A 13,245-nucleotide genomic window follows, 5' to 3' on the forward strand; every position below is an offset into this window, starting at 1 on the left:
AATTCCACAGTAGGATTTAAACCAGGAATGCCACAAAGGGTGTGTTAGTACAGCTTTATGTTTAGATATATTGGGAAGACACTTCAGTCATAGCTAAAAGACATTTTTAGAAGTGCTCAGCAATCCATAATTAAGTTATTTTGGATGCATTTAGCCTGGGCAGTCTGCAAATGCCAGCTGGGATGGTGTGCCCAGGAGAAGAGTGGTCACCATGCTTGTCAAGGGTTCCCATCAGTCAGTTTTCCTCTGCTCTCCCAGTTCCAGGCAGACTGGAATTAGCTTTAAGTCCATGTGGTGTACACTCCTAGTGATGCCGAATTCAAATCAACTTTGTTTTTATGGCCAATAGATTAAAAACTCATTAATTTTTAAGCTGAAGCTGTAGTATTCCACTGAAACCCAGCTAACCTGAGGCTTCCCAAAGTTATTAGCCACACAAGGGTTGTTCTGGAGCTTTTTAAAGGGATTTGCCACAAAATGTGCATGTTTTACCTAAATGAACTGATTAAATTACTTGCTTTGTTTCTTGGGCTCTTCAGGAAAGTGTTTTTAAGTAAAAATCCTCACACCAACAGGTTCAATTCTTTTGAACTGCGTGAGCTTTCTGTTTCTGAAGCTAATACATTTATATATATATTTATATATTGAATAGAATGAATGTACTTTTCATAATAAAAAAAATGATCTAACAAATAAATAGAGAACAGGTAAGTACAAAAAGTACCTGCAAGTGTAGAAGGATGAATCAAACGTATTTGTCTTAACTTAATGGCAGTGTATGAAAAAAACAAGATTTCTGCTACAATTTTTTTGTTTCTTCTGTTCCCGCAGGCGTCTGATCACAGATTCCAAGGTTAAATTAAAGTACCAGCATTTAATAACCAATAGTTTTGTAGAGGTGAGTTTTTTATTTGAATTTTTTAATGGCTTGCAGGTTGTTTTTGTCTCTCACCTGTACCAGCCACAGGCTGGAGGCTTGTTTAGAACTGCAGAGCAGGTTTTTTGCAAGGTCTCTAACAAGTGTGAATGCAGAGGTTGTTGTTTCATGGTCCTTTGCCTTACAGGGATAGTTGTAGGAAAAGACTAAACAAAACTTTAGGACAAAAGACCTAAAGAGAACGTAAGAGCTGTTGCTTAATGTCTGGGTTCTGAGAAGCAGAATTACGTAGTTATAATAGTTATGTAATAGTTATATAATATTTATGACTCTTGAATGTTACCTGAGATACTTCACATTGGAGACCGGCAAATGCAGTAAATAATAACGTGCGTTCAACCTTTTGCCACTTGAAGTAAAACTGCAAAAGTGCTTTAGCAAAATACTGATAGTTTTATAGCCTCAAAATAAACTTGAAGAAAGGTGCTTTGCAAGATGTTTGCACTGCCCCAGTTTGCCAGTTGTGTGGGCTCAGCTGTCCTGTAGAGCCCAGGGCAGAAGCTGTTACGGGATCAAGCTTTCAGTCCTTGCCAGAAGTGATGGGTGCAGTGGGTTTGGTTTTAATTCCTGAGCTGTTTGCAGCCACGACCGAGTGACGCAGGGCAGGAGCTGTCCTTGAGCACATCCTTCCTGTGTGATGTCGGTGTGTGCTTTGTTTTGCAGTGTAATCGACTGTTAAAGTGGTGTCCTGCCCCCGACTGCCACCACGTCGTTAAAGTCCAATACCCGGATGCTAAACCCGTGCGCTGCAAATGTGGCCGTCAGTTCTGGTAAGAGCCACCCAGGAGATGCTGCTGCTGCTCTGCTCACTGCCCTGCAAGAGTTAGTGGGTGTTCAGGGAGTCCCAGACTGCTTTGGCTTGGGAGGGACCTGAAAGGTGATCGAGTTCAGCCCCTGCCACTAACAGGGACACCTTCCACCATCCCAGGCTGCTCCATCCAAGCCCCACCCAGCCTGGCCTTGGACACTTGTAGTGATGGGGTGACTTGTCTAGGAACCAGTTTCAGTGTCTCACAACTCTCACAGTAAAGAGTTTCTCCCTAATAATCCCATCTAACTCTGTCCTCTGGCAGTGGGAAGCCACTCCACCTTGCTCTGTCGCTGTTTTTAAAGTGGCTCTTGAGGGATTTCAGGATTGAAGAGGGGGGATGTGTTGAGTTTTCTTAGGACTGGCTTTGAACAACCCAGATGAAAACTCACACTGTTCAATTACAAGTACAATCATCTACCCTGTTTGCTTATTTTCATTTTTCTCTTACAGCTTTAACTGCGGAGAAAACTGGCATGATCCTGTTAAATGCAAGGTGAGCAAGTCAAGGTTCTTGTCCAAATCTGTGTTTTGAAAAAGCTTAACATAAATTTATGTGCGAGACTTAGCAACGAAGCCCAAGTTTTTGTGGCTCTCCATAGAATCATAGATGATCCCGAGCTGGGAGAGACCCCCAGGGATCACTGAACCCAGTTGTTGTTCCCATCAGGGAGCAGAGTAGCTCACCTCTTTAAATCACAGGGTGAGAACCTGTGTGAAATCTTACTGGGTGCATTTACTGGCTGCCTCACAGTTGGATCTTGTGAGAGAACAGTGCCTCATCCAGGTGGGAATTGTCTGGAAGAGGAGGTTGTTAGACCTGTGACCCTCTGCAGAGGAGTGAAGGTGCTTTTTGGACAAGGATCGTTCCTTTACCAGCTGTTCCTGTTGGTGTTTGGTGCTTTGTCAGGTGTTAGCTGTTGTACTGGAGGAACTAATTTGGTTTTGCTGGTTTGGGTTGGAAGGGACCTTAAAGATTATCTAGTCCCACAGCCTGCCATGGGCCAAGATAACCTTCCACTTGCCCAGGTTATTCCAAACCCCATCCCTAAACACTTCAAGGGATGGGGCAGGTACAGCTTCTTTGGGCAACCTGTACCAGGGCCTCCCCACCCTCACAGGGATCAATTCCTTTCCAATATCCCATCTGACCCTGCTCTTCCTTGTGTCTGTCCCTCCAAGTCATCTCCATCTTTTTTTGTAGGCTCCTTTCAGGTGCTGGAACGCCACAATTAGTCACCCCAAAGCCAAAATGTCCTTATTGTTTAAGAGTCCAACATGAAGTTTGTGTTGATTAAGCTTAAGAGCTCCAAACTTACTGTAGGAGTGTTTGTGCTGGGTGCTTGTGCTTGCTGGATCATGAAGGAGCTGCAGGAACTGTCTGCCACTAAATTAGTGGCTGTTTGCACAGTTTTCCAGCACCAACACTCCCCTGCTCTCATGTGGCTGGGTGTTCCTTTCCTTTATGTGAGCAGGTGTCTTGGGAACATTTGCAGTTCCTCCAGTTAGATTTAACACTCTTCTTCCATCTTTTTTCTGACAGTGGTTAAAGAAATGGATTAAGAAGTGTGATGATGACAGTGAAACCTCCAATTGGATTGCAGCCAACACAAAGGTGAGAGGTTTTCTCGTATTTTTATATAGAGATTTTATACAGATTTGTCAGGTGAAAAGGACATCAGTCTAGTTCCTTGCACTAGGATTGTTTTTCCTGTTCCATATTAAGAGCAAGCCTTAAAATCCACAGTACACTGAAGTGCTCTTGTTTGAAGAGCAAACAGGTGTTAATGCTTGGAATCAGGTGAGTCTCTTCAGGTTCAGTGAAGGAAAGTGCTTGGAAGAAACAGTTAATTGAAGACCCAAAGGAAGCTCAAGATTTAAGTCTTTGGGCTCCTGTCTGGCACTGGTGGCTTCCCTAAGCAAATCCATGGCCTGTTCCATGTATAGAACATGTTACCACCACCCGTGGCTCAGTTTGGCTGGGATCATTTACATCTGCCTTCAAATCCCTGGGATTGGCCTCCAGAGGAGCCTTCATTTCCGCTGGGCAGCGTTCCAGCTGGAGGCTGGCAGAACAGCTGTCTGGGATTTCATTATGTAAAGGTCTTCTGCTTAGCCCAACTTTGCCTGAAACTTTAGCATTTGGTCATTCGGAGACAAATTAAACCCGAGATTGTCATGGTGGCAAGGACACAAAAGCAGCAGATCCCGTGGAGGGTGAGGAGCAGGCCTGGGGCTCCCAGCTGAAGGAGGAAGCTGGGGAGGGAGTGAGGAAATGGCTGCTTTGTTTTCTTAGCTCTGTTGTGTAACTGGTTAATGGCATTGTTTGCAGCAGCCTCGCTGCTTTCCGGGGCTGGCTGCCTGGTTTTCATTCAGCTGGAATGTTGTGTTATGGTGGCAGAGAAACCCCTGCTGTGCAGCTCAGATCAGGCTGGAGTGGGGCTGTGTGGGCAAAGGGAGTTGGCCTTTGTCTCAGTGTGTTCCAGAGTGGCTCGGGGACTGAACCAGGTTGGTTTGGAGTTTGCTGGGTCTTCAGGGACTGCTCCCGTTAAACCTGAGGAAGAGCAGGCAATAGCTTGGAAAAGGCAGAGTGTAAGCACTGCTGGCCTTGGGTCTCACATATTTGGAACACTGGAACAGCCACGGCCCTGTTTTGCCTGTTAAAGCCCTCAGGAGGCTGAACTTGGGGGTCCCCACCTTGTACCTGCCCCTGCCTTGGGCATAAGAAGATTTTTGGGGGTGGGGAACACCCATCTGGAGGATGGCACCTGGCACCAGCCCTGCTTCTTTGTCGGTACCTCTAGTGTGGTGTGAACAGCAGAGCTGTACTTGGACATTGCTGTCTAAGTGCTTCCTCTAATACTGTTCCAGACATTCCGACATGGGAATACTTAGGAGCCCAGGCTGCAGCAGGGAGAAAATCTGCCATCAGGGTAATTACTCCAGATATTTGAGCAAGCCAGCAGTCCTGGAGCCTTATGGCATCCATATCCTTTGAATTAGCTGAAGGACAATATGGCATTCTTCTCTCTGAGCTGATGCTGGATTCAGTTGAGGGGAAAGTTGGCAGGAAGAGTAACCCACCCTCATGCTGATCTCTGCCTTGGGGAAGGTGGGAATCTCCAGCTTTGGCCACTGGGATTTGTGTCCTGGGAGCTTTGCAGCCTCCAGAGAGCCAGGTCAGCCTGGGATCGTGGGGCTGCAGCCACCTCCCTGCTGATCCCTGACCAGAGGCATGGAGAAACCCAAGTGCTGGCTGGGTGTGGGGCTGGAGCCATAGACTGGGATGGGAATTGTGCACTTGGAGCGTGTATCCATCCCTCCTTTCTCTGTACTGCTCCTAGCAGGAAAGCAGGGCAACTTGTGCCTGCACTGTTGGCTTCACAGCCTAAATTCTGTGTTGAATTTCATTTCGAAGAACCTAGAAAGGAATCAGGTACCATCAGATGCAAAAATCCCCGTTATCAGTGGGAACAGCTCTCCAAGGAGTTCAGTTGTGACTAGGGGCGCTGGCTTTTGGAAAGTGTTTTCTGGAGCCATCCAGGCTTGAGTCCTGTCCCATGTGGGCTCCTCTCAGGGAAGGAGACTTGATGTCATACCAGGATGAAGGTGTAAAAGCAAAATACCAATCCTCTGGAATGTGGGCTTGAAATCTGGATAATCCTTTGCAACGGGAGAATGTGAGATACATTTGTTCTGGCTTGTCCTGGGAGATGGAGTTGGAAAGGAAAATCAGGCAATTGTGTGAGAGAATAGAAGAGTGAAACCCAGCTGAATTGGGTTCTGTTCCCAAACTGGAATGATGTGATGCATTTTTTGATGAATTATGTAGAGTGGTCTGAATGAAAAATGAGGAGATTCGCGTAGTGAGTTCTGTGGTTTCTGATATGATTTTTTTATTCTTTTGCATTCATTTACTTGCACTTAGGAGACCTAAATTCCTTGTACTTCTACAAAAGATACAGCCCTTGCAGCATAGTGTGCTGGAGTAGATGGCTTTTTTCTTAAAATAAGCTACTTTCACATGTGTTCAGCTTAACTAGATTAATTTAAAGTTGAGATAAGGCAATACAAGTCCTTTATCAAGCCTGTAATTTTCAGACTTCTTGAGGAACGTGGTTGAAGAGTCCAAGGATTTGCACTTTTCTTCCTTTTTCAGTTTGTTTGACAGACTTGGTTCTTCAGTAGTTCCTCTCTTGAGTTAAACTAGGCAGGTTTTGGGTATTTGGGGATAAAGAAACCGCAGAGATCCATTACTTTTGTTAAATGGACATTGAAAGGAGCGAAAAATAGAGAAAACTAGGATTTGTGCATTTATTTTGGGCTCCTAAGGTGTATCAAGACTATCTGAAAGTGGTCTAAAAGGAGGAGGGGAAACCTGTTTGGAACCTGAGTGTCAGCGATGTTAATCTCTGCCTCTTGGAATACCAAAGGGAAAAGAACAAAGCTGGTAATGGTGCCGGCCTTCACACCATACACTGCTTTTTGTTGTGGAACTTAAACTTGGTGTTAATGAAAGTTGTTCATCTGATACTAAAAAACACCCCAGCCTTGCTTCTTTGGCTCCTGGCACATCCCCATCCTTCCCTTCCAGGCCAGACTGAGCTTGAAGGGCTGATGGATAAACCAGGCACATTTTCTTCTCCAAAAAAAAATCATTGAATGTTTTTCTGCCCTGCATTTGATAAAATGGCAGGAGCCCACATCTCTCCCTTTTCAGGTCACTTTTTAATGGCTGGACAAGTGCTCCCTCTGTACTTTCTGGAGATCTTGCATTTGTTCTAATGCATGGAAATTCTGGCAGGACATGGAATCCTCCTGGGCACCAGCACCAAACCTTGCTCCTCCATTTCCCACTGCACTGGAGCCATGATCTGTGTTGTTCTAAAGGTGCCCAAGTGCCATCTCCCTTTCTCAGATGAGCTGGTGTTTAAAATCGGTTTTAAAAAATTTTGCTCTGTGAGTCCAGGTGTTAGAATAATGTACTGTTTAGCGCTTGCCATAATTAACTTTTTGGGTTTTGTTGAAAATCATTAAGAAATCCCTGTGGTTTTTGAGGATTCTTTTTAGAGGATGGGCTAGAGGTGAAGGCGTTGCTGTGAATGTGACTGTGGGAGGCTGGTGTACACCAGTTCCTCTGGGAGTTCTGGAAAGGACTAATCTCTTTCACTTGCCCTGAAATAAGAAACCTGTTTCTATTTAGCTTCCTGTTCATAAAAGAGCAGCTGAGGTTTATGGTGCTTTATGTATGTGTGGGCTTTTACAACAAAATCAGGATTGTTCTCCTTTGCCAGGTTCACCCAGGCTTTTGTTTCCAAGCCCAGTACAGAATTGTTTGGAGTGGAACAATGTTAATGAGGTCACTTCTGTGTTGTACTGTGGCTGATAATGTGCACAATAATCTGCAGGTTTAGTAACTTGATTTGCTGCCTGTTGGGTTGTTGCATAGCTGTAATTCTCAGGGAGATCTTCCTTCCCTGTCCTCAGTAATCTATAAATCTCTCCTACTTGTGTTGGTGACTTGAGTAGTTACTACTTCCTTTTCTTCTTCCTTTACTTCTTTAATATGTGCTTTTCATGGCTTTAATTTTTAATAGTCTTCAACTTGACACTTCTACACAGCTTTAGGGATCTGCACAAATACTGTGTCACCTCTTCCTTGCGCTGTGCTAGCCAGGAGCATAAAGGCTTGGAAAGGATGGCATTCCCTGTGAGAAAAGGACTCTAACCAGATTGTAGAATCATGGAATGGTTCAGATTGGAAGGACCTTAAATCAAGTTCTACCTCCACCGTAGGCAGGGACACCTTCCACTGTCCCAGGCTACTCCAGGCCCTGTCCAACCTGGCCTTGGGCACTGCCAGGGATCCAGGGGCAGCCACAGCTGCTCTGGGCACCCTGTGCCAGGGCCCCACCACCCTCACAGGGAACAATTTCTTCCCAGTATCTCACCTAACCCTGCCCTCGGGAAGTGGAAGCCATTCCCCCTTGTCAAAAGTCCCTCTCCAGTTCTCCTGGAGCCCCTTCAGGCCCTGGAAGGGTCTTTTTGTCCTAGTTTGCATTCCAGAGCTCAAAGCCCTGAGCACTGTGGACACACTGGAGAGCTTGGTCCCACCTCAAAGACAGGAGGGCTGTCTTTGAATTTCCATGATGCACGAGCCTTGCTGGGGACGAGATGGCCCCACATCCCTGTGCTGTGCCTGTGGCACCTCTCCAGCTTGGCAGATCACCTGGGGGCTGTTCTCCCTCTCTTGCAGCTGTAGGATTTTGCTCAGCAGGAGGGATCACTGCAGCTGTGTGGATCAGCTGCGCCTCCCACGAGCGATGTCGGCACCTGATGGGAGGAGATGTGTCAGAAGAACTGCACAGCTTCACAACCTCCTCTGGAAAACTGCTCTGGCTGTGTGCCCCAGGGCCATCATGGTGTGACAGGGACAGGGCCACTGTCTGTACTTAGAGCCACCCTGGCTGATGAGCAGGCAGGGATCCGCACAGTTGGGACACATAAACCTAAATTTAAGTCATGACTTGTTGGTGCAGGATTGGAAGAGGGAGAAATGCTGCCTGGAAAAGGGAAACAGATGCTGCCCTGAGTGCTCTGCTTGAAGGAGGGACCATTTTGGACTCTGAAGTTCACAGAACTGAACTGACTAACTGGGAACAAGCTTCCCTGGCTGAGTATCCATCCTGTGGACAGTGTTAGGGAACATCTGGGTGTTGTGCCCTTGAGGGGACCAGCACAGCAGCTACTGTACTCTGTCTGTAGTACAGTTACTGAGTCTGAAGGATAAACACAGATGACTGGGAAGAAGGCAGGTCTGGAAAGTTCCTCTTTTGTGCTTGGTTGCTGCTTAATCCCATTAGTTTGATGTGCCAATTCTCCTGTCCTTACAATACAAACTGGCAAACTCATATGAAGTGCAGTAATAGTGGGTGTACAAGAACCTGTTGGATTGTGTCTTGTATGCAAGTAGAGTTATGGAGATTGTGCATGTTGCTTTCTCCCTTTACTAAGAGTTTATGTGATTGGCAGGGTAGGAACATCTTGCTTTGGTTAGCAAAGGCATGCTCCAGACTGGGGAGGGGACCCAAAAGCTGCAGCTGATTTTACAGGTGTGTGTATTACTGCTTTGGATATGTCTGTTGCTGTATTGTGTTATATATAAAAAGTGGCTCGTGCCATGAACACTGGTGTGGTTGTGGGATGAGCTGGAATGAAGAGCTGGTTCAGCCTAAAATGCTTTTGGTTTTATTTATAGAGTTTTTTCTCTGTACTTGCTACTTTGTTGATTTGTTAATTTCTAAGGTCATGGAGACCACGATATTGGTGTTATATTCCCCAGATATTTCCCTGTGCAGAGCTGCCCTTTGAGATACTCACATTTGTCAAAAGCCTTACTCCTGAAAGGGAAACCCCGTGTGAGCTTTTTTGGAAAAGACTTCAGTGAGGTGTCACATGAAGGGAAAAAAAGGGTCCTGATGGGAAACATGGAAGCACCTCAGGAAGAGAAGTGTCTTTTTAGCTGACAGCAGGTTCTTTGAAGCACACTAGAGTCTTCCTGCATGTTTTCAGCTCCTTTCTGGATGGCATGTTACAGCTGCAGGTGTCTCGGATTGGTGACAGCGTGATTCCGGCTTGGTCTCAGTCCCAGAGTGGACCAGACACTTGTTGGTGAGGAAATGCTTCCCAGGCTCTTAGAGACCACCCCTCTGCTGGGATTTTGGGGAAGGTCATGAAGTGACTCACTCGATGTCCCTCTCTGAGAGCAGCATAGATAAAATATGTTATTCCTTAAGTTTTTTCTATCTTAACTGCTCCGGGTTTGGAAGTATTTTAAGGCCTGACTGAAGAGGATCTCGATGTCCAAAGGGAAGAATTAAATCATGTATTTCCCTTGACGTGCTCTGTCTGACTGCCGTGGGAACCCTTCCAAGTTCCCCAGGCTGTTGGGGTTCGGTGCTTGCCCTGCTAACGGTGCTCTCTGTCCTGTGGACAGGAATGCCCGAAATGCCACGTCACCATCGAGAAGGACGGGGGCTGCAACCACATGGTCTGTCGGAACCAGAACTGCAAGGCGGAGTTCTGCTGGGTGTGTCTGGGCCCCTGGGAGCCCCACGGATCTGCCTGGTGAGTTCGGGAGCGTGCCTTGCTGGAAGGGCGAGGAGGTCGTGGTGCAAACGGCACGGAGTTGGACTGAAATCTGTGGAATCGGTGTCCCTGTTACAGGTACAACTGTAATCGCTACAATGAGGATGATGCAAAGGCAGCAAGGGATGCACAGGAGGTGAGTCCATAACCTTTGGTGATGAGGGAGATCACCGGCCCTGTGGTGTGCTTTCTGTAAACCTACACATCTGCTCTGAAGGAACTCATGGATTCGGGCACAAATCCAAAGGACAGTTAAGTCTTTTGACTTTTAAGATAGGGATGGCTTTGCCTGGTACGTGCTACCTTTGTACATCCACAGCACACAAGTTGAACCATGCCCGTGGTGTTATTTTTTTACAGCTGGTCTGTCAGTGTGAGGAAAATAAGATTAATGACTGTGTATTGAGTCATCTTGGTTCTCTTGCACTATTTAGCACACGGTGCCTTTCCCCTGCTCTATAATCAACTTGAGATTGCCCTCTTAGCACAAGCACAGTAATTAGAATTCCTTATTAGCAAAAGAAGCCCCAACAAAACATCATCTTCTCACTTTTGTCATGACACTGGAAGCATTTTGAGTTGAGAGGCTGAAATACAAAAGCGATGAGGCTTGAGCAGTGTGATTGTAGTTGCTTCCAAGGCTGGGAGTGAGGATGTCAGAGCTGTGTTGGGAAGTGCCCTGGGTGCTCCACAGGGCCAGTGGGGCCGTGTGGAGCCATCTGCCCAACACGATGGGAGAGGAGCCTCCTTTGGAAAGGAAGCTCCTTCTCTGGATCAGGAAGAGCCCTTGTGAAGGGCTTACTTCTCTTGCAGCCATTACTTAGTTTTAACTATTTGTTTTCTTTCTCCCTAATGGGAATTAACACAGCGATCCCGAGCAGCCCTGCAGAGGTACCTGTTCTACTGCAACCGCTACATGAACCACATGCAGAGCCTGCGCTTCGAGCACAAGCTCTACGCTCAGGTGAAGCAGAAGATGGAGGAGATGCAGCAGCACAACATGTCATGGATCGAGGTGCAGTTCCTGAAGAAAGCAGTCGACGTCCTCTGCCAGTGTCGTGCCACACTCATGTACACTTACGTCTTTGCCTTCTACCTCAAAAAGAATAATCAGTCCATTATCTTTGAGGTAGGAGAAAACGGGGTTATCGGGAATTCAGATTGCAAAACTGAGGAAATAAGATTTAATCCTTGAAGGCTTCTAGTCCCCACTTTTACCCAAGTTAGTCTGGTTTAATATTCTGTTGTGCAGAAGTTAGAGGCTCTCTGGGAATTGTGTAGGAATGTCCTCTGGAGGAATCACAGAATCACAAAGCTGTGGCTGCCCCATCCCTGGAAGTGTTCAAGGCCATGTTGGATGGGGCTTGGAGCAACTTGGTCTAGTGGAAGGTGGCCCTGCCCATGGCACTGGGTGGAACTGGATGAGTTTCAGTGTCCCTTCCCACCCCAGATCAGTCTGGGATTCCGTGATATCTAATCCTTTTTTATTTTGGTACTGATTCCAAGTGCGCTGAAATAAAAATCTCCCCCTTTCCTTTACCCCTCCTTAAACGCTTTTTTCCTTTTGTCTTTACAGAATAACCAAGCAGACTTAGAGAATGCTACAGAGGTGCTTTCTGGGTACCTGGAGCGAGATATATCCCAAGATTCACTGCAAGACATAAAGCAGAAAGTACAGGATAAGTACAGGTTCGTGTTGGAATACCCCTCTCTCTCAAAGCTGCCAAGTGTTGCCATGCCCTGTGCCAGGTAGTGACCTGAGCACTTGCTGAGATAGTTTCTCCAGAGCCACATTGTTGGGAAGCTGTTTGCTCTTGGCTTTGTGCCACCCATTGTGATCAGCCAGTCCCTGGATATCTGAGAGCAGCAGCACTGTCCTGCTCCAGCTCCAAATCCTCCTAGAGAAGCCCTCACGCAGATGCTGGCAGTGTGTATTTGTGTCCCTGCTGGGACCGGCTCTCAGAGGAGGTGACAGCCTGTGGGGAGAGGCTCCCAGCTCTGCCTTCCATCTGCTCTGCAGAGCAGGAGCTGGAAGATCCAACCCCGGAATGGAAAAAGTCCTGTGTCCAGAAGCCATGGCTCTCAGTACACTGCTGTTCCTGCACAGAAGGAGCATGTGGGAATGGCCAGCACCAGGATGGGATCTGCAGAGCGAGGGCCAAAGAACAAGGAGTGACTTTGTTGTTCCAAGCTGCCAGCTTTGGCCTAGGATGAGCTGCCAGCAGAGAGCAATTGGCTCTTTTAATTGTCTGCTGGGTCCATTTGTGCAAAACGTGGGTGTAGGAAAGCTGTCCCTAAGGAAGAGGGAGAGAGCAGCCTGCCCAGCTGGGAAGGAGAGCAGGGGACTGGGGTCCAGGTGACACAGATGCCAGTGCTTTGTTCAGTCCCAGGGGAATAATTTCTGCACAGTGGAAAAGTACAAAGCTGAAAATGCGGATGAGTCACAGGATTAGGGCTTGCATTTCTGAGGCATTTTGCCAAAATCACTGAATTTGTTATGCCTGGCTTAGGGGGAAGAAAACATCCAAAGGAGGGTGAGCTGTAGGACTCAATGGACTGTGGGGCGTGGCAGGAGCTGTTAAGATTTGGTGCCTTATCCTGCCCAACTTTGGCAGCATAGCTGGAGCTGGACAGACTTTCCTGACCTTCTATTTGAAGACATTTTGTAATTTATTCTTTAAGGCCACCATTAATTTGATATTTCAGATGAAGCTCCTTGTTTACTTCAGTCCTCTGAACCTACATGCTTTTGTAGGGATGATATTAAAACCTAATATAGCCTGAATTGCTTGGAAACAGTATCCCAAACCTGCCTTCACATTTCTGGGAAGAAAGAATGCATCTGTCAAGCCCGTGCAAGTCCCTAATTAACCAGTTCAGTCATGTCTTAATCATGTCCTGCACGGTGCCCTTTGATGCAAGACTGGGAGCAGGATGTCATCGAGGTGGGTTTAAAGAAAGCTGGGAAGCTGCAGGAGCTGCCCTCCAGGCTGGTTTGGTTTCAGCTGTTTGAATCTCTTTGCTTGCCAAGACATATCTAGAAAACAGGATTAAGCCCCCCACACCCAACCAGCAGAAAAAATAACTAAAGTTTGGAAAGCAGAGACAGCGTGTTGGCCGTCACATGCTCCTGAAAATCAATGGGACTTTGTGTACAGGGGTTTCCCTTGCACCAGCTGACAGCAGTGAGAGCAGCCACAGCTGCTCCCATGGATAAATCAGTCACTCTGATAAGGCCCTGAGCAGTAGGTGAGGAATTCCTGCCAGGTGTTGTTAGTGTGTATTGTGGGATAGCTTCCCACTGGGAGATTTCTCCTGAGGGATGTCTGACCACTGCCAAGCAAGCTGGGTT

General features: G+C 46.9%; 1 protein-coding gene across 4 annotated transcripts in view; it reads left to right on the forward strand.

Moving 5' to 3' along the window:
• The window catches only part of ARIH1 (ariadne RBR E3 ubiquitin protein ligase 1), a 49,144-nt gene that overhangs the window by 34,216 nt on the left and 1,683 nt on the right, over positions 1-13,245 (forward strand). For 2 of the 4 annotated variants that reach the window (XM_066328677.1, XM_066328674.1), the window contains 8 exons: positions 832-898; positions 1,601-1,707; positions 2,199-2,241; positions 3,289-3,360; positions 9,742-9,872; positions 9,972-10,028; positions 10,749-11,022; positions 11,470-11,582. In XM_066328677.1, the coding sequence (XP_066184774.1) occupies positions 832-898; positions 1,601-1,707; positions 2,199-2,241; positions 3,289-3,360; positions 9,742-9,872; positions 9,972-10,028; positions 10,749-11,022; positions 11,470-11,582 (864 nt within the window). Of the gene's footprint in view, positions 1-831; positions 899-1,600; positions 1,708-2,198; positions 2,242-3,288; positions 3,361-9,741; positions 9,873-9,971; positions 10,030-10,748; positions 11,023-11,469; positions 11,583-13,245 lie in introns of all 4 variants that reach the window. The other 2 variants (XM_066328675.1, XM_066328678.1) reach the window with 2 other exon arrangements.

Source organism: Sylvia atricapilla, chromosome 13, assembly GCF_009819655.1.
Source record: "Sylvia atricapilla isolate bSylAtr1 chromosome 13, bSylAtr1.pri, whole genome shotgun sequence".
Lineage (NCBI taxonomy): Eukaryota > Metazoa > Chordata > Aves > Passeriformes > Sylviidae > Sylvia > Sylvia atricapilla.